An 18,594-nucleotide genomic window follows, 5' to 3' on the forward strand; every position below is an offset into this window, starting at 1 on the left:
TACGATATTACTCATCTCCTCCTTAGTTTTAAAATTGAACAAGAACGCACCAGCTTTGACCAAACACACTTCAGGTGTAGCAATGCCAGCCCAAACATCTGTCACATATGTTTCCATTGCTTTGAATTTGACATTTAAAGAACTAGCAAAGCTCTGTTTAGGGTTGCCATCCTTGCTCATATGAGTATCATCATCAAAATTTAGAGAATTATCAAAATTCTCATCATCTTTGGCCATATACACATCATCATTAATCGACTGAGTAACATTCCCAGAAGAATTATCAGAAGAATGTTCACTACTAGATATATCCAAAAGAACAGTGGTAGAAGAAGTAACCAAAGAATGACTAATAGGAATTCCATCATCACTATCAACACTATCTACCCTAGTAACCCTAGAAGTAGAAGAAGACGAAGACTTACTCACGGGTTGAGTATGAATCCGTAGTGTCATTGGGGTCTCTACAGGTTGAGAAACAGTAGGAGTAGAAATTCCATTTAGGATATTGGAATTCTATATGATCTAGACTTTGTCATTACCTGAAATTTTCTCATTTGAGATTAAGCTCCATCCTTGAGTAAGTTTCCTAGCAATTTTGGGCATTTTAGCACCATTTATTTTGGTTTCGAGAAGAGCTAATTAAAAAGGAAATTTTCCATAAACTATGCTAGCATGTATCATGATTGACAGACCTTAGTATTAGTTGGCACGCGATACACATAAATTTTTATCTCATAACCAAAAGACATAAATACTTAAAAAGTAACTTACAACCAGTCTCGTGGTCTCACTCTCTCGTACACAATGCACAAAGCATTTATTCTCCAGAACCGTAGGTAATCACAATGGATTTAGCAACGGCGACTTATTAATACACACTACATAATTTTACTAGTGATCTGAGCCAATATTTCTAGTTTTTTGGCTCTTCCATGTACTCAGCATCGGGAACCTCGTTGGCAGTGGCACAGCATCGGCAACCACCTTGCGTATCCATGCCCACAGCATCCATCGGGTATGCAGCTGCCCGTGCCCGGGCCATGCCCGGCGTATCCTCCGCCCCTCCACCGTGTCCAGGGATCCTTCCACCTCCTCCACCGTGTCCAGGGTATCCTCCTCCGCCTCCACCGTGTCCCAGGGTTATCCTCCACCTCCTCCACCGTGTCCAGGGTATCCTCCACCACCTCCATCCGCTTGTCCCAGGCGTAACCACCTCCGCCTCCACCGTGTCCAGGGTATCCACCGCTGCCTCCGCCGTAGTGTCCTTGGTATCCTCCACCGTACTTCTGATCCTCTAACTCATTTGCCTTCTCTGCTGTATGATGAATAACATCATCATTGTAAAAACATAGAATTACTTTGCATGATAATTCAAGATGTACATGGGTTTAGTCTAGAAATAAATATATATTTAAAAAACTTATAATCAATTAAGAGTTACTTCTTTTGAGCCAATTTTGGTCCAAGTAGATTAGTTTGGTCGATCTATGTTCCTAAATCTTTGCAATTGCTTTCTTCCTTAAAAAATACATGCTAAATTATTTTTATCAATTTTTAATTTCTAAAAGGATCTTAGAAACTGGCCTCATCCATTTTGTTTTGTTTAATTTCTTATTCTAAAGAAATAATCCTTTATAACTCTTAATTAATTTCCTTGTCCATCCATGGTCCTTTTCTCACCAAAAATAATAATAATAAATAATAAATAATTAAAAATAAGCGCCAATCTCTTTGTGTCCATCCATAATCTTCCCATTTGTATGAATAAAGAACAAAATTACGTTTAAGTTAGATAGATTAGATTAACGTGAAAAAGAAAGATTGTAGATCCGTTATAATTGCTAATTAAAGAACGAGGTAAAAAAAAATAAAAATCTCATGCACGTATATTAATAAAAAAAATCTAAGTATGCAAAGATTCCTCAATCTTAACATAATATCAGAGTATTAATTGAATGAATTGAACCATTTTGCTCGGCGAGCTCTCGAGCAGCCACCTCAAAGGAGATGAGGAGAACGCTAGCGAGGAGAACACCTAAAACAAGCAAAGACTTGGAAGCCATGTCTTTCTCCTTGCTGATACTTGAATTGGATTACATATTTATAAGCAAATCCATGTTTACGTGGCGATTTGTGAACGTTGAAACTTCGCCTAGGCCTCGGCATTTAAGAGGGTGAGCACATAAGGCTAAGAAGTCGCGTTCTGTGAATTTGGATGAGTGATTGGTCGCAGTCATGAATAGTGTCACCAAGCAAATGGGAACGTTCGAGGGATGCTAATAATATTGAGAAGAGCCAGGTGTAGATTTTTATTAACTTTAGAGAGTGCGCGCATGTAACTAGTTGGTGGTTATTGACATTTAGAGAGGAAGAGATCTAGCTTTTTATTTACTTAGAGAGTGTGCGTATCTAGCTAGTTGGTGGTTATTGACGTTTAGAAAGGAAGAGATCTAGCTAGAATAATACCTACTCTAGAAGAGAGGGGAATTAATGTTACTGGATTATTGAATTAATATAGTCATGAGGTTAGGCCTTGGAAAGCTGACAGCCAGAATAAAACAATTCTCAGAAGCTATATACTGAGTCATAAATAGTTGTAGTCCACATATATGTGTATTAAAAAGATAGAATATGAGGTGGAAACTCATTTCTAGTAGCAAGAGTATAAATTTTTAGTATGAATGACGCGCAGGAGATGAATGCCTTTGAGCCACCATGAGCAATCGCTATTGATATGAGTAGTGATAAGTGTACTATACTTTCTCTACTAGTTTGGCATTACCATTCACACAAGAGTGGGGCCATGATGAGCCATCAATATAATTTTAAAGTAAGGCCCCGACTCCTTTGTGAGCAGTTGTGCCAAAGTAGTAAAATAAGTAATGCACTTAGCATTTTTCTATTGATCTATGGCATTTAATTACATGGTAAGTTTAGACAAAGATACAACAAGAGACATGCCTTGTGAAGGGATATGCTCCGGATCTCCTCGCATGCATTGGGCTTGCTTCTTACACGGATCCTGAGAATATTTACAATTAGTCGTTATATGCATGTGCTAATATTATTGACTTATCTTAGTGGGTCTGATCATAATTAAATTATTTTATACTATTTAGATAATTAATATCATTATTCAAGAGGGTCTAGCAGAGTTGATAAGATGCCAATGAGCAGCACTTCAGGGTCTCAACTTCAACTCTCTTGAGAGCACCCACAAGAATTTAATTTCTTGGAATATTCAAGGTTGTGCGCTAAGGGGTGACCCTTAGCCACTTGATCATCACATTTTATTATACTTTTATGCCCATATTATCAATTTTAATTAAATAAATGTATTATTAATGATGTGTTTTTCTCTTAATCTGTAAAACTCTGAAATTTTGAAAATATTTTTATAAATAATGATAAATGAGTTCTTTTATGGTTGGTGATCATTCTGGGATGAATGGATCTGTTTGTAATCGATTTGAGATCGATTATATATATATATATATATATATATATATATATATATATATATATATATATATATATATATAGAGATGAGATGAGCAGAGCAGAGAGATTAATTGCGGTATCCTTGTCATAGGCATGAGGGATTCCTCCTTGACGCCCTCTAAAAATCACATGATGAACGACATTATGATGATCCGCTCGTTGACTTGATTACATATTCTAAAACCCAAACACACCAAGTTTGCTGCGTGAATCCGTCTCGTCTGCCTTTGCACCCTCCACTCAAGCCATGTTCGAAAAGTTCTATTCATTCAAAAAAAAAAAAAAAATAAAAAAAAAAAAAAAAAAAAAAAAAAAAAAAAAAAAAAAAAAAAAAAAAAAAAAAAAAAAAAAAAAAAAAAAAAAAAAAAAAAAAAAAAAAAAAAACAAAAAAAAAAAAAAAAAAAAAAAAAAAAAAAAAAAAAAAAAAAAAAAAAAAAAAAAAAACAAAAAAAAACAAAAAAAAAAAAAAAAAAAAAAAAAAAAAAAAAAAAAAAAAAAAATAAAAAAAAAAAAAAAAAAAAATAAAAAAACAAAAAATCCGTTAAAATTGATACGCATGGGATGAAAGGTCAAACGACGACGGGTTCACCCCAAACTTGGCTGTGTTGGGGTTTTAGAATATGTAGATCAAGTTTCAACGAGCGGATCATCCATAATATTCACTCAATCATGTGCATTTTAGAGGCGTCAAGGAGGAAATCCCCTCTATGACAAGGATACCCATTAATCTCATATATATATATATATATATTATATATATATATATATATATATATATATATATATATATATATATATATATATATATATATATATATAGAGAGAGAGAGAGAGAGAGAGAGAGAGAAAACTGTAGAAGCACTGCCCAGTGCACAATGCGGAGCGCTGCCTGGGTTTTTCTGAAAAATACCACACCGCGATTCTCAAAAAAGGACGCTCTCTCTCTCTCTCCCTTCGTAACTCTCAGATCCCCAAATTTGGAGAATCCCTCTTCCTCCCCATTCAATCTCAAAAACTCAGTTCTCTCTCCCCAAATTTGGAGAATCCCTCAGTTCTCTCTCAAAAATTCGTTCGATCTCCCCAATTTGTCCAAGCTCCGCAATTGCTCGTCGGTTTTTTCCCCCGCCACGAGAACCAGTGCGCCGCCACCCGCCACGACCTCCTCCTCCACGCGATCCAGTCCCCCGCGACGAATCCCTACTCCCTCGCTCGATCTCTCACACGCCGCCACGAGATCCTCCTATCGGAACTCCAGTGCTCCGCCACGAGATCCTCCTCCACGAGCGTGAGCTTCTCTCTCAGATCCTCCTCAACGAGAACCTCCGCCACGAGATCCTCCTATCGGAACTCCAGTCCCCTTCGCCACCGTACGTGAGCTTCTCTCTCAGTTCGTTTACAAAATTTTTCTTTCTTTTTTATTCTCTTAAATATTCACCTCCTACACTTGATGGACTACCCTTTTGGTTGCATCACTCATCAAGGTATCACATTTTCAGGTAATTTTTCTATAGCTAAAGGTCTCCTGAATTTGTGATTTTAACCTCATGAAATTGAACCTATTAATTTTTTAGGTTGAACTCATCTAATTTCATCGTGCATGTTATAATATGGTAGTTCTCTTGAGATAATGGCTCAACTCAGCAGCATTATTGTTCATCGTGCATGTTATAATATGGTAGTTCTCTTGAGATAATGGCTCAACTCAGCAGCATTATTGTTTGCAACTCATATAACCTCATCAAAATTTTTTAGGGCCATATATGTTATAATAAGATATTTGTCTGTGATTTAAAAAAATATATATATTTGACTTGTAATATGGAGGTTCCCCAAGTTGTGAGATACATTGTCTTCAAAAACATAAATAAATAAATAAGAACAGGAAAAAAAAAGAATTTTCATGGTGGAATTATATTGTCCAAGTGTTAAAAAAGAAGTAATTAGGTAGATGAGCAAGTTAGCAAGGGCATATTGTCTTAAGCAATTCATTTACTATTAATGTCTAATACTACACTGAAAATGAGTACTAGAAAAATTACTAACAATGTTTGATATCAGACTGAGAATGAGTAAAGAAGGAAAAAAGAAGTATGAGTTAACATGATTTTATCATGAAATTTCCACTATATAGTCGTAACTAGTTGATATTCACTTGTCTTTTTTCCATTGATAATATTTTTTCAAGGCACAAATTTCCAGGTGATATAATGGCAAGAAAGAGTTTTTATGTTGTAAAGAGAGGTCGACGTTGTGGTATTTTTGAAAATTGGGAGGGATGCAAATCTCAAGTTGATAGATTCCCAAATGCCTCCTGCAAAGGATATGCAACGTATGAAGAGGCTTTGAGCGAATGGGAGAAGCACTTAAGCGCGCGTGATTCAGCATCCAGCTCAAGGCATGTGCAGCCACATGTTTGTCGAATGGGAGAAGCACTTAAGCGCGCGTGATTCAGCATCCAGCTCAAGGCATGTGCAGCCACATGTTTGTGTTCAAGAACAAATGTTTCTAGAGGGGCATAATCTTCTTGAGGACAAGGGAAAACCTGGGAAAACTGCTATTAAGTACATCTATGCTTTTGTATTAGGTTCAGTGTTTACAAGTTTAATATTTCTAGTATGTATCGTTGCAATATTTGTTGGTTTCTCTATTAGGGGAAACATGTGATGTGATTCGTGTATGATTCTTCAATGTGAGGATCAGCTTGCACAACTTTGGTCATTTTGTACTTAGTTTGTACACAAATTTGAGCGTTTTTGTGGTCAGTTTGTATCATGATTTGTGCGCAGTTCTACTCAATTTTAACCTTTTGTTTGATTTCTAGAACTGAATTATTCTATGCTTGGTTTGTACTTAATATTTCTAGAGTTTGTGAGTTTGTGCATCTTATGTGCGGGCTTAGGCTTTTGATTTATTTGTATTTGTGGGATTTGGTGTTGTTAAGTTGAATGTGTTGCTGCATTGGAGAGTTTGTTGCCAATGCAGTCAGTATTTTCATATTGCTATAATGATGACTGATATTGGTGGCAGGAAACATAGAACTGATCTGTCATGAAAAAATAGAACAGCAGAGATTAATAGAACTGATCTGTCATGGAAAAATAGAAGAAGCTCTGGAGTTTGCTCGGGGGGAGCTTGCACCAAGGGGCAAAGAAAATGTAATTTGCTTCTGTTACATCAATCTAATTCGTTCAAAACCGCGGAAGCAATCATAATCCCCAACAATTCACTGCAATGCAGCAACACATTCAACACATTCAACCCACAAAGCACGACAAATACTAGGCAATCATAATCACCAACATACCTCCAGAATTTCATACAGAATTTCATACAGATACATTCCCTCAGAGTTTGGAGCTGATGTAGATACATACCAATTGAACTTCAAACAAAGTACAATAAGAATTGTTTGGCTGAAAAGCACAACAAATGCTAGGCAATCTTTGACTAAGGCAAGATTATCAAACGGAATTCTTACAAAATGCTCAACAAGTTTTTAAATGTGCAATCTACCCATCTTCTTCCAACAATAGCATGGCATCTACTGAAGCAGCACCCTTCGGCTTGTTTGCAGATTTCTTTTTACTGTTGCCTACAAAAAGAAAATACGGGGATGAACACAGGTAAAATAATCATACATAAATAATGTAAGTTTCCCTCTTTAGCGTTTGTATACTTTCTCAAATGTAAGTTTCATGTCAATGCTTGCAAACAATAGCTATATATGAAAAATCAAAGTATGAAACTGGCAGTTTTTAAAAATTAAATAGTAAAGAAAATGATCAGTAACGTGCATGATATAGGACCAAAATCAGACATTGCAATGATAAATTTAGATAGAGAGTAAAACAAAACAGGCATTGCAATGATAAATAACTAACTTAGCAACTAGATGATTAACAATCAATGACCAGGGAAATCAGACCACATCAAGCAATAATAAATGGACAAACCACAATAATCACTTTGCTCTAGTGTAAAGAGATCTTTAAATAATTAGATATTGTGCATGATATAGGACAATTCTATACTTGAAAAAAACTAAACATATAAGAAATTCACAAAAAAGCTACATATGAAAAAAAAAGTAATTGTACCTTGGCAAATTGACTTTACAACTAGTATTATAATGCCCGAGTTCCCCACATCTGCTACATATACGCTTCTTCCTCTCTTTTTTTTCTTGTGCTTGTTCTAAGCCTGACTGAATTCTAGTGGCATTGCGTGGACGACCTTTAGTCCTTGCAGATTTTTCAGGATCACGAACTGTAATTTGAGGAATGTGCTCCATTGTATGTGAAATGGGTGCGGAAATCTGAGGATTATCTTCTGTTTCTCTAACTTCTTCTTCAAGTGATTCTATGAATTTTGTTAACACATTATCTAATTTTTACATCCTCTCTTCTGAATCAAATGCAAGCTCGAGAGCATTATTGAATTTTGCTCTTAAAGCCCAAGATTTCAACAAATTAATCTTCTTTTCACATCTTGTGAGGTTTCTTCCAAATACAATATTGCCAACCCCAATATTACGATGTCGAGCATGTATAGTCCAACGGTGTAGGATGTAATGGTCGGGTAATGAAGAAATTTGGCTAGCCATCATTAGCGACAATATATGTCTACATACAACACCATTAGTTTCAAACAAAGCACAAGAACAAATGAATTGCATCTTGCTGGATTCTTCATAAGTAACCACTTAAGCGACGATGAGTTAATGCTTTTTCATATTGTAATACAAACTCGTGTAATTGAGTCTGTGAGTTAACATACCCATCAAAAAATGCATTTATACTTTCACTTCTTTGGCTCGATCTCATTCCAGCAAAAAAAGTGTCCTTCAAATAACATGACACCCAATGATCTCGATATTTGTAAACAGTTTGCAACCATCCATCCCCTTCTTCATTTATATCAAACTTCTCCTTCATCTCTAGCCAATATCCTTCACACTGTTCAATTGAAGAACTATTACACCATAAGCCCCAATACCTTTGAAACTGTTCACCATAACGAGAAACCAAAGTAGGCAAATGATCAGTAATGTGTTTTTGCATGTGCCAAAAGCAATAACGATGTCTTGTCATTGGAAACACGGAGTGAATAGCATTACACATGGCTCTATCCTGATCTGTTATAATAGCACCTGGTTCAACCCCATGCATGCATTTCAGCCATTCTTGAAATAACCACACAAAGGTATCTTCTTGTTCATCAGCTAATAATGCACAACCAAGTAAAGTGGACTGTCTATGATGATTCACACCAGTAAATGGAGCAAATGGAAGACTGAACTTATTAGTTCTGTATGTCACATCAAACACAACAACATCACTGAATTGTAAATAAGACGCTCTTGATCTTCCGTCAGCCCAGAAAACACTCCTCATTTGTCCACTACTATCCACTTCAATTGCAAAATAGAATTCTGGATCATTCGCTGTCATACTCTGAAAATGTCGAATGATAGATATGCATTCATGGCCAATATTGTTGACTCTCTGGTATCTGATGTGATCAATACACTTTTTTGGTGTCACTAATTCGCCTTCTCTTCCATTGGTTGCATTAATGACGCGAGAAATAGTGGATGGAGGCATACCTTCTTCTTGCAGACTCTCAATAAGTTTTTTACAACTTTGAGTTTTATGAAATTGTTGGTGTGATCTGTGCATCTTTGCTTTGTCTGGACTACTCAACACATGATTTGTATGTTCGTCAACAAACCCCGTGACCTCCCACGATTTGTCTTCCAATACTTTAACTCTCATCATTGCCTTACATCCCACTCTGGTCTCTCGCCGAAAAGGCATCTCCATCTTGTCTCTATTAGATCTATATCCCTCCTTATCACAAACAAACTTTCTGTCCAGCACGTCTCTTGTCTTCTTCGAGTAATTTACCGTGCTCTTCCTTATTCCAAAACCCATCAACAATGCGTAATGGTTATAATAGTTATAAGCTTCTTCATAAGTATTAAATTTCATTCCGAGTAGTGGCTTAGGAGCATTTTCTGTACTGGCGGAAATTTCAATTCCACTAGCACTTGATTCTCCCATTTCAAACACCTTTTTTGCTGTAAAAGAGATGCATGGATTCATCAAGAAACAAAGCACTTGATTCTCCCATTTCAAACACCTTTTTTGCTGTAAAAGAGATGCATGGATTCATCAAGAAACAACTATAAAATACCCAAATATCAAAGAGATGCATGGATTCATCAAGAAACAACTATAAAATACCCAAATATCAACTTCAGTTTAAACTCTCAAAGGGGGCTTATTTGATAGTTTTAAACTCAAATAGGTTTATCATGATATTATATTTTATAAACTGATGGTATATTTCTCCCAATTCACAAAGCTTACCATAGGAACTCATTTGAAGTAACTGATATGAATGGGGATACTACATTACAGTTCCAATGATATGTAGACTAATTTAAAAATATAAAATTCCAAGTGACAAACATCTACAAATCCTGAAGGATAATGATGTGCGGAATACCCAAAGTTTGTAAACGAATTGTGCCAGTTTGAAACCAGTTATATGTGTGTTACATTAGTGGATTCAATTGACAAATTGTGCCAGTTTGAAAGTGATGAAAGCAAAACGGTAGTCCATCAAGTGTAGGAGGTGAATATTTAAGAGATTAAAAAAGAAAGAAAAATTTTGTAAACGAACTGAGAGAGAAGCTCACGCACGGTGGCGACGGGGACTAGAGTTCCGATAGGAGGATCTCGTGGCGGAGGTTCTCGTTGAGGAGGATCTGAGAGAGAAGCTCACGCTCGTGGAGGAGGATCTCGTGGCGGAGCACTGGAGTTCCGATAGGAGGATCTCGTGGCGGCGTGTGAGAGATCGAGCGAGGGAGTAGGGATTCGTCGCGGGGGACTGGATCGCGTGGAGGAGGAGGTCGTGGCTGGTGGCGGCGAGAGAGAGAGAGCGTCCTTTTTTGAGAATCGCGGTGTGGTATTTTTCAGAAAAACCCAGGCAGCGCTCCGCATTGTGCACTGGGCAGTGCTTCTACAGTTTTCTCTCTCTCTCTCTCTATATATATATATATATATATATATATATACACACACACACACACATACACACCTGACTTTCACGTTTTTTCTTCTTCATCCCTCACGTTCTGAGAAGATTTGTGAAGTAGGGTTCAAGAGGAGGGTGAAATCTATGGCGTTTGTAAAGAAGGATGGGGTTTTCTTCCACGTTTGACAGATCAAAATATTTTCAAAAGGTGATTTTCATCTCCTCCAAACTCATCCCTGTTTTCTTAGTTTTTATTGCATTTAAAACCTATTATATGAGTAGAGATCACCCCCTTAAATTTTGTGACGTAAAAGTTTGATTTTTCTGCTTTAAAAGTTATGAAATGAATTCTTTAATTAGAGTTGAAGATTTGAAGTAAATCTAACATGAGATTATTTTCTAATTTAATTGTTTTCATGATTAATTTACAAACAAAATCATGTTAGGGTTATTAGATCCCCTCAAATTTATATTTGTGGTTTCATGTATCAGAGTAAACCCTAATTACACCAAATCAAGATTTTTATATATGAGTTTCTTTGAAAATTTTTGACTTTGGTGAATTTTAGAGAAAACCTGACATTTTTTGATCTGTCACCTAGTCGGTCGACTGATCAGAAGGATCAGCTGACCGGACTAATTTCTTAGGAGCTGAAAATTTCTCTCTAGCCGGTCGACTGATCAAAATAATCAGTCGACCGATTGGTCAGCAAGTTTTCTCTCTGGTCGGTCGATCGACATATTTAATAACCAACCGATCAAGGTTGGATGTTTGTGCATGTCGCCATCTGGTCGGCTGATGAGATATCAATCGACCGACCTAGTGCTGTTTTGAAAATGCTAATCTTCCATGTGTGTTCAATCGCAAACATGAAGTACGAGTCACACGTTGATACACGTGCGTGACCATGAGAATTCACGTATTGGGTTTGATCATGCACGAGCTTTTGGTAGTGCGTAGTATAATATTTTTGTGTTTGTCACGATAGGGAGTGACGATTGTTTCGGTTTACAATAGTTGTGGATGCTTGAGTACGTTAGTCCATGCATATCAATGAGAACGTAGGCGACTACACTCTGAGTACGTTAGTCCATGCATCGCATGAGAACGTGGGCGACTACACTCCGTGATGCATTATTGTTTTGGTGATTGAGTGCGCAAGTCTATGTACAGTATGATATAGCGGGTGACTGCACTCTGAGTGTGCTAGTCTGTGAGCCGCATGATATTAGGAACGTCTACACTCTACTTATTTAGGACGCCTAGAACTTAGACGAGTACTGTTTGTGGATGTAGTCCAACATTTGACATTCTTATGTGGCGGTGCATACTTGACGAGGCTTTCACAGGATTGTACATTTGTTTCAGTGCCACCTACCTGAGGGTAGCGTGAGATCTATGATACGACATACACGACTTATTTTGGATGAGATGTTGATGGTGTATTTTTCATTGTTGATTTATTTATTTATAGGATTTGGAGTTGATATTTAGCGATCCAGAATTTGAGATACATAGTATATATATGACGATTTTCTTGTTTGGATTATTTCGCTCGATGTACTCATCTCATGTTGTAAATTTCTAAATCTTAACTCATCTTAGTTCAGGATATATGATTTATATATTTATATATGCTATGATTAATATTTTTTATACACCTAATCTCTTCCCCCTGGGGCGGTAGAGATGTTCTCACTAGCGCTTTGATGCTCGTTATTTTCATCTTTTTTAGGTAGCGAGTCAAGGGTTCGGAGAGCCGCAGGTTGTCGGGAACTCAGTATAGATTTTTGTCATTTATATGTAGCTAGTTAGTGCTCCACAATAGACTATATATGGTTTCAATATTTTAGAGATATATTTTATTTTGGAGGTTGAGTGCCTTTGTACTATTCTATTGACTCTTTTCGTTTTAGACACTCCTTACTCTTATTTCAGTTTAACAAATGTACTCTCTTTTCTTCTGATGGAACATAATAATATTGTTGGATATCTTTTCTCTACATTGTGCTACGTATATTTTTATCTATGTTGTATCTACTTGTACCCTCTCTATTTTATATTTTGTTTCTACTAGAGTGATAGTAATTATGATAGTGAAACGTGTTTATGCACAGTGGAGGGTGCATGACAGGTTTGACGTGTTTGGATTCACCTTGAACTGCATCCATGTGTGAAACCAGGGGCGTCACAGTTGGTATCAGAGACGAAAATGGGAAATTTATAAAGAGCCCAAGGCCGATTGGACCATCAAATCAGATGGAGGCTTTTGAATGAGAGGTTAGTTGGTAGTACTAGATAATCCACAGTTGAAGAAGAAATTATTTGATGAGGCACACCGTACCAGGGACACAATACATCCGGATACAACCAAAATGTACAATGACTTAAAGTGACACTTTTGGTGGAACGACATGCGTATGGATGTTGCGGAGTATGTATCTAAATGCTTTACCTATTAGCAGGTGAAGGCAGAACATTAGAGACCAGCTGGTACCCTATAGCCATTACCCATTCTTGAATAGAAACGGGCAGATATTTCAATAGATTTCATTGTGGGATTGCCAAGGTCTAACAAAGGAAATGATTCCATATGGGTGATTGTCGATCGACTGACAAAGTCGGCACACTTCTTGTCAGTTAAGACAACACACACGGCAGAGACTTATGCAAGAATTTTTATTCGGGAGATTGTGAGATTGCATAGAGTTCCAGAGATGTTTGTATCAGATCGTGGCTCGATATTCGTATTACATTTCTAGGAGAGCTTCCAGAAGTTTTTCGGCAGCAAGCTAGCGTATAGCGGCGTTTTTCACCTGTAGGCTGATGGTCAAACAGAGAGAGTCAACCAAATATTGGAGGACATGCTTCGGGCATGCGTGATAGATTTCTAAGGCAGCTGGAAAGATCATATACCATTGATTGAGTTTTCCTATAACAATAGCTATCAATCGACTATAGGTATGGATCCTTATGAATCATTGTATGGAAGGCCCTATAGATGTCTGATTTGTTGGTCAGAGCCAGAGGATAGCTTACTACTTGGACCAGACCTTGTGAGGCAGACTTTAGAACAAATAGATATATCGGTTCATTCAGGATTTTAGACCGTGTTGGAGCTGTCTCATACCGACTAGACCTTCCACTGTTGATGTCAGGTGTGCATGATATCTTTCATATCGCGATGCTCAAGAAACACTTACAAGATGAAGAACAGCAGAGAGTGGTTGATGTGCCAGATTTAGAGCTTCTGGTGGATTTGACTACAATTGAGACACCTGTTCGCATTCTTGCTAGGGAGGACAAGAAACTCCGGAATAATGTAATCCCATTGGTAAAGGTGCAGTGGAATAAGAAGGGAGTTGAAGAAGCTTTCTGGGAGCACGAGGAGGATATGCGTCATGACTACCCACACCTGTTCGAGCAGATATATATTGCTAGTTATGGTATCATCGGTATTTATCTTATCTATATAGTCACATTTACATTTCACGCTGGAATGTGAATATTAACACTTAACACCTAATCATTCGGAATATATGGTACATACATGGGGGTTCCTTGTTTGGATTTTTTGCCTGACGTACTAGTTCTGTTTGACTAGAGGTTAAGTGGGAGTATTCACATTCTAGATTTTAAGTGTAAATTTTGCATATATGACACATACCTGGTGATTGACAATAACTTGTTGAATTTCGGGGACCAAATTCTCTTTAAGGAGGGGTGAATGTAAAACGCCAAAAATTTAAAAATATTATTATAAATAATGATAAATGAGTTCTTTTATGGTTGGTGATCATTCTGGGATGAATGGATATGTTTGTAGTTTATTTGAGATCGATTATATATATAGAGAGAGAGTGAGTACCTATAAAATAGTGTGTGTATAACTACGTAGTATAGAGCATATAACTACAAGAAAATATATAGAACTATGCGCATTTTAACATAAATGGGGTAAATTTTGGGGTTAATTAATTACAAGCAAAAACCCTAAACTCAATTAACGACTTGTTAAATTTGAGTTTTTTAATTTGTGATCGAAGTTTGGCCGTCATGGAAGAGATATTAAGGGTTTTCTCTCCATGTTTCTTCGTCGCTTTCTATTGTTCTTTGGTGAGAGAGTAGTGTGAAATAGGCATGATGAATTGATGATTATTGTAGGCCATTTTTGCTGTCTCTATACTTCGATTTCGTTATAGAGGATCTCTCATTTCCTCTTGATGATGTCGGTGGCAGGCGAACCACGTAAATATATGATGCCTTCTTGTGCTTGCTTTTATCTTAATATTTTCGTTGCAGGTTTTGTGTACCCATTTGATCAGTCTAATTCCAATAAGTAATATTAGATCATATTGTTAGGACAGCGGAATTGAGTTTAAGTTGCTGGGATAGTCAGATTGAATTATACTAGAGCCTCAATACCATGAGCCTCTATACCAAGGTATCCATTGCTGTCTCTGCCGTGTCCAGGGTATCCGCTGCCGTGCTTCTGAGCCTCTGTAACTCATTTGCCCTCTTCGCAGTTGTATGATGAATAACATCATCATTATAAAGATATAGAATTAATTTGCATGATAATTCAAGATGCGGGTTTAGTCTATAGAAATAAATATAGGATTAAAAAATTTATAATCAATTAAAAGTTACTTCTTTTGAGCTAATTTTAGTCCAAGTAGATTAATCTGGTCGATTTATGTTCCTAAATCGTTGCAATTGCTTTCTTCCTTAAAAATGCATGCTTAATTATTCTATCAATAATCAATTTCTAAAAGGATCTTAGGAGCTGGTCTCATCCATTTTGTTTTGTTTAATTTTGAATTCTAATTAAAGAAATAATCCTTTATAACCCTTACTTTTCTTGTCCATCCATGGTCCTTTTCTCACCCAAAAAAAGGAAAAAAGCCAATCTCTTATTGTCCATCCATAATCTTCCCATAGAGGTATACTTGAATTGGATTACTTATTATTTATAAGCAAATCCATATGTTTACGTGGCGATTGTGGACGTCGAAACTTGAGTCGGCATTTAAGAGGGTGAGCACATAAGGCTAAGAAGTCATAGTTTTGTGAATTTCGACAGGTGATTGGTCGCAGTCATGAATGCTGTCACCAAGCAAATGGGACCACTTGAGGGATACTAATAATATTGAGAAGAGCCAGGCATAGATTTTTATTGAATTTAGAGAGTGTGCGCATCCAGCGAGTTAGTGGTTATTGACATTTAGAAAGGAAGAAATCTAGCTTTATATTAACTTAGAGAGTGTGCGCATCTAGCTAGTTGGTGGTTATTGACGTTTAGAAAGGAAGAGGTCTAACTAGAATATTACTACTCTAGAAGCAAGGGGAATGTAACTGGATTATTGGTGCAGTCATGAGGTTAGGCCTTGGAAAGTTGACAGCTAGCATAAAACAATTCTCAGAAGCTATATTGAGTCATAGTTAATTGTAATTTATGTGTGTGTATTGAAAAGATAGAATATGGGGTAGAAACTCATTTCTGGTAGCAAGAGACTGGTAGGGTGGTCCAAAAAGCCTAGTAACTCGCACCTGGCCTGGACCCGACCGGGTTTTTGCCCTGGCCGGTGCTCAGGTTTTTCTTGGTCGGTGCTCAGGTTTTGCCTGGCAGGCCGGGTGGTACCCCCAGCAATTCAGTCCTGTGCCCGAGTGGTCTGGACAAAAATCGCCTTGGCCCAATCCGGCTTGGGGTATGTTTGGCCCCGGGCAAAATAAACCAGACTGGGTCAGCATAATATCCAATGCTTTTCATAATGTACGAATAAATAAACCTTACTTTGATCTTTTATCATGGTGGAAGACACATACATTGACTTAATATCTAGTGCTTTTCGTCATGGCTTGTGATTTTCTAACAATTCAAGTTTCTCCTGTAGCTTTGGAAAGTGCCTTCAGCACTTTGGAACAGTTGATTGATGACCATAGAATGTCTCTGGATGCAGGTACAATTTATGTTGTAATGTGCTTATAAGATTAGTGCATGTCTGAAAAGGGATGTCAAGGCATCAAACGGGCAGCTGCTTTTCAAGCACTTGAAGATTTGGAGTACGATAAAGAATAAAAAATTATTTATACTTTTATAATTTTTTATTCTTTTAATAAATTTGTACTTTTATTTTTTGGAAAGAGACGCAAATGATATTGATATAGATATGTAGATGTCAAACTAATTGGAATGTACTCATACTATTGTGATGCGATAATTTTTTTAAAATGTTATAAATTTGAGCGATTAATAAAAAATTCTAATTTTTAAAATTCTATGAAGTTTGTAAATCGCTATTATGAGTTATAAATAATAAGAAGTAATTTTTTGCTTAATATTTTAATTATTTGTTATACTTCTGAAAATTTTCACTCAAATTTTTTTTTGACTAGGCTACTAGGTGCCTAGCCCGGTATGTAGTGCCTAGCCTTGCTAAATCGGATTCGGATCTAGCACACGTCTTTGCTCAGCTCGAACCAAATCTTGCCAGCCGTTTTGGATAGCTCTAGAGATAAACAAGTGGTGAGAATAGTCCTATTAGTCATATCGAGTAGATGAGTCTTACCTCTTTTTTTCACAACCGGTTTGGAATTGAATCTAAAACTGTAGGAGCCATATTGGTGCTAGAATATTGTTCATACAATATCTGTTATTTGAATAATAACACTCTCATTTATTACTGATGATTATTAATGATTATTTGATATGATATATTTCATGCATAAATAGGCATATAAAAGTTACGAGCTAAAAGTAGCGATTGTGGACGTTGAAACTTCGACTCGACATTTAAGAGGGTGAGCACCTAAGGCTAAGAAGTCATTGTTTTGTGAAGAGCTTTGCTACAGGGACCCAAAATATAGGACCAATAGAGGGGACAAGTGAGGTGTCTCCCTCCTATTGGATAATGAATTGGCCATCATTAATGATGGCCAACTAATTATCCAATAGGATGGAGACACCTCACTTGTCCCCTCTATTGGTCCCATATTTTAGGTCCTTAAGGAATTTTTCTTTTGTGAATTTGGTTAGGTCATTAGTCGCAGTCATTAATGCTTTCACCAAGCAAATGGGACCACTTGAGGGATACTAATAATATTGAGAAGAGCCAGGCATAGATTTTACTAACTTTAGAGAGTGTGCACATCCAGCGAGTTGGTGGTTATTGACATTTAGAAAGGAAGAAATCTAGCTTTAAAAAATTTCCTAAGGATCCAAAATATGGGACCAACAATGGGAAATGTGAGATATCCTCCTCCTATTATATAATGAGTTGAACATCATTAATGATGATCTGCTCATTATGCAATAGGAGGGGGACACCTCACATGTCCTCCATGTTGGTCCCATATTTTGGGTCCCTGTAGTAAAGCTCTAGAGAATATTACTACTCTAGAAGTAAGGGGAATGTAACTAGATTATTGAATTAATGCAGTCATGAGGTTAGGCCTTGGAAAGCTAACATCTAGCATAAAACAATTCTCAGAAGCTATATTGAGTCATAGTTAATTGTAATTTATGCGTGTGTATTGAAAAGATAGAATATGAGGTGGAAACTCATTTCTGGTAGAAAGAGACTGGTAGGGTGGTCCAAAAATCCCAGTAACTTGCACCCGGCCTAGACCCGGTCGGGTTTTTGCTCGGCCGGTGCTTAGGTTTTTCTTGGTCGGTGATCGGGTTTTGCTTGGCAGGCCGGGTGGTACCCCCAGCAATTCGGGCCTGTGCCCGAGTGGTCTGGACAAAAATCGCCTTGGTCCAATCCATCTTGCGGTATGTTCGACCTCGGGAAAAATAAACCAGACTAGGTTGGCTTAATATCCAATGCTTTTCATCATGTACGAATAAATGAACCGTACTTTGATCTTTTATCATAGTGGAAGACTACATTGACTTAAAATCTGGTACTTTCCATCATGGCTTGTGATTTTCTAACAATCCAAGTTTCTCTTGTAGCTTTGGAAAGCGCCTTCAGCACTTTGGAACAGTTGATTGATGACCATAGAATGTCTTTCGGTGCTGGTACAATTTGTGTTGTAATGTGCTT

General features: G+C 37.1%; 2 protein-coding genes across 3 annotated transcripts; both read right to left on the reverse strand.

The window, feature by feature from the left end:
* LOC109840109 lies at window positions 718-2,122 on the reverse strand. 2 transcript variants are annotated; one of them, XM_020408622.1, is made up of 2 exons: window positions 1,970-2,122; window positions 718-1,318 (listed from the first exon to the last, which is right to left on the reverse strand). In XM_020408622.1, the coding sequence occupies exons 1-2, from the start codon at window positions 2,064-2,066 to the stop codon at window positions 942-944; spliced, it is 474 nt and encodes a 157-aa protein (XP_020264211.1). In that variant the 5' UTR covers window positions 2,067-2,122; the 3' UTR covers window positions 718-941. The 2 variants fall into 2 exon arrangements, with proteins under 2 accessions (XP_020264211.1, XP_020264212.1); XM_020408623.1 differs by having other exon boundaries at window positions 718-1,315; window positions 1,970-2,118.
* On the reverse strand, window positions 7,895-9,566 carry LOC109842151 (protein FAR1-RELATED SEQUENCE 5-like). The gene is made up of 2 exons (XM_020411059.1): window positions 8,281-9,566; window positions 7,895-8,126 (listed from the first exon to the last, which is right to left on the reverse strand). Exons 1-2 carry the CDS (start codon window positions 9,564-9,566, stop codon window positions 7,895-7,897), a joined length of 1,518 nt encoding a protein of 505 aa, XP_020266648.1.

This window comes from Asparagus officinalis, chromosome 5 (assembly GCF_001876935.1).
Source record: "Asparagus officinalis chromosome 5, Aspof.V1, whole genome shotgun sequence".
Classification (NCBI taxonomy): Eukaryota; Viridiplantae; Streptophyta; class Magnoliopsida; order Asparagales; family Asparagaceae; genus Asparagus; species Asparagus officinalis.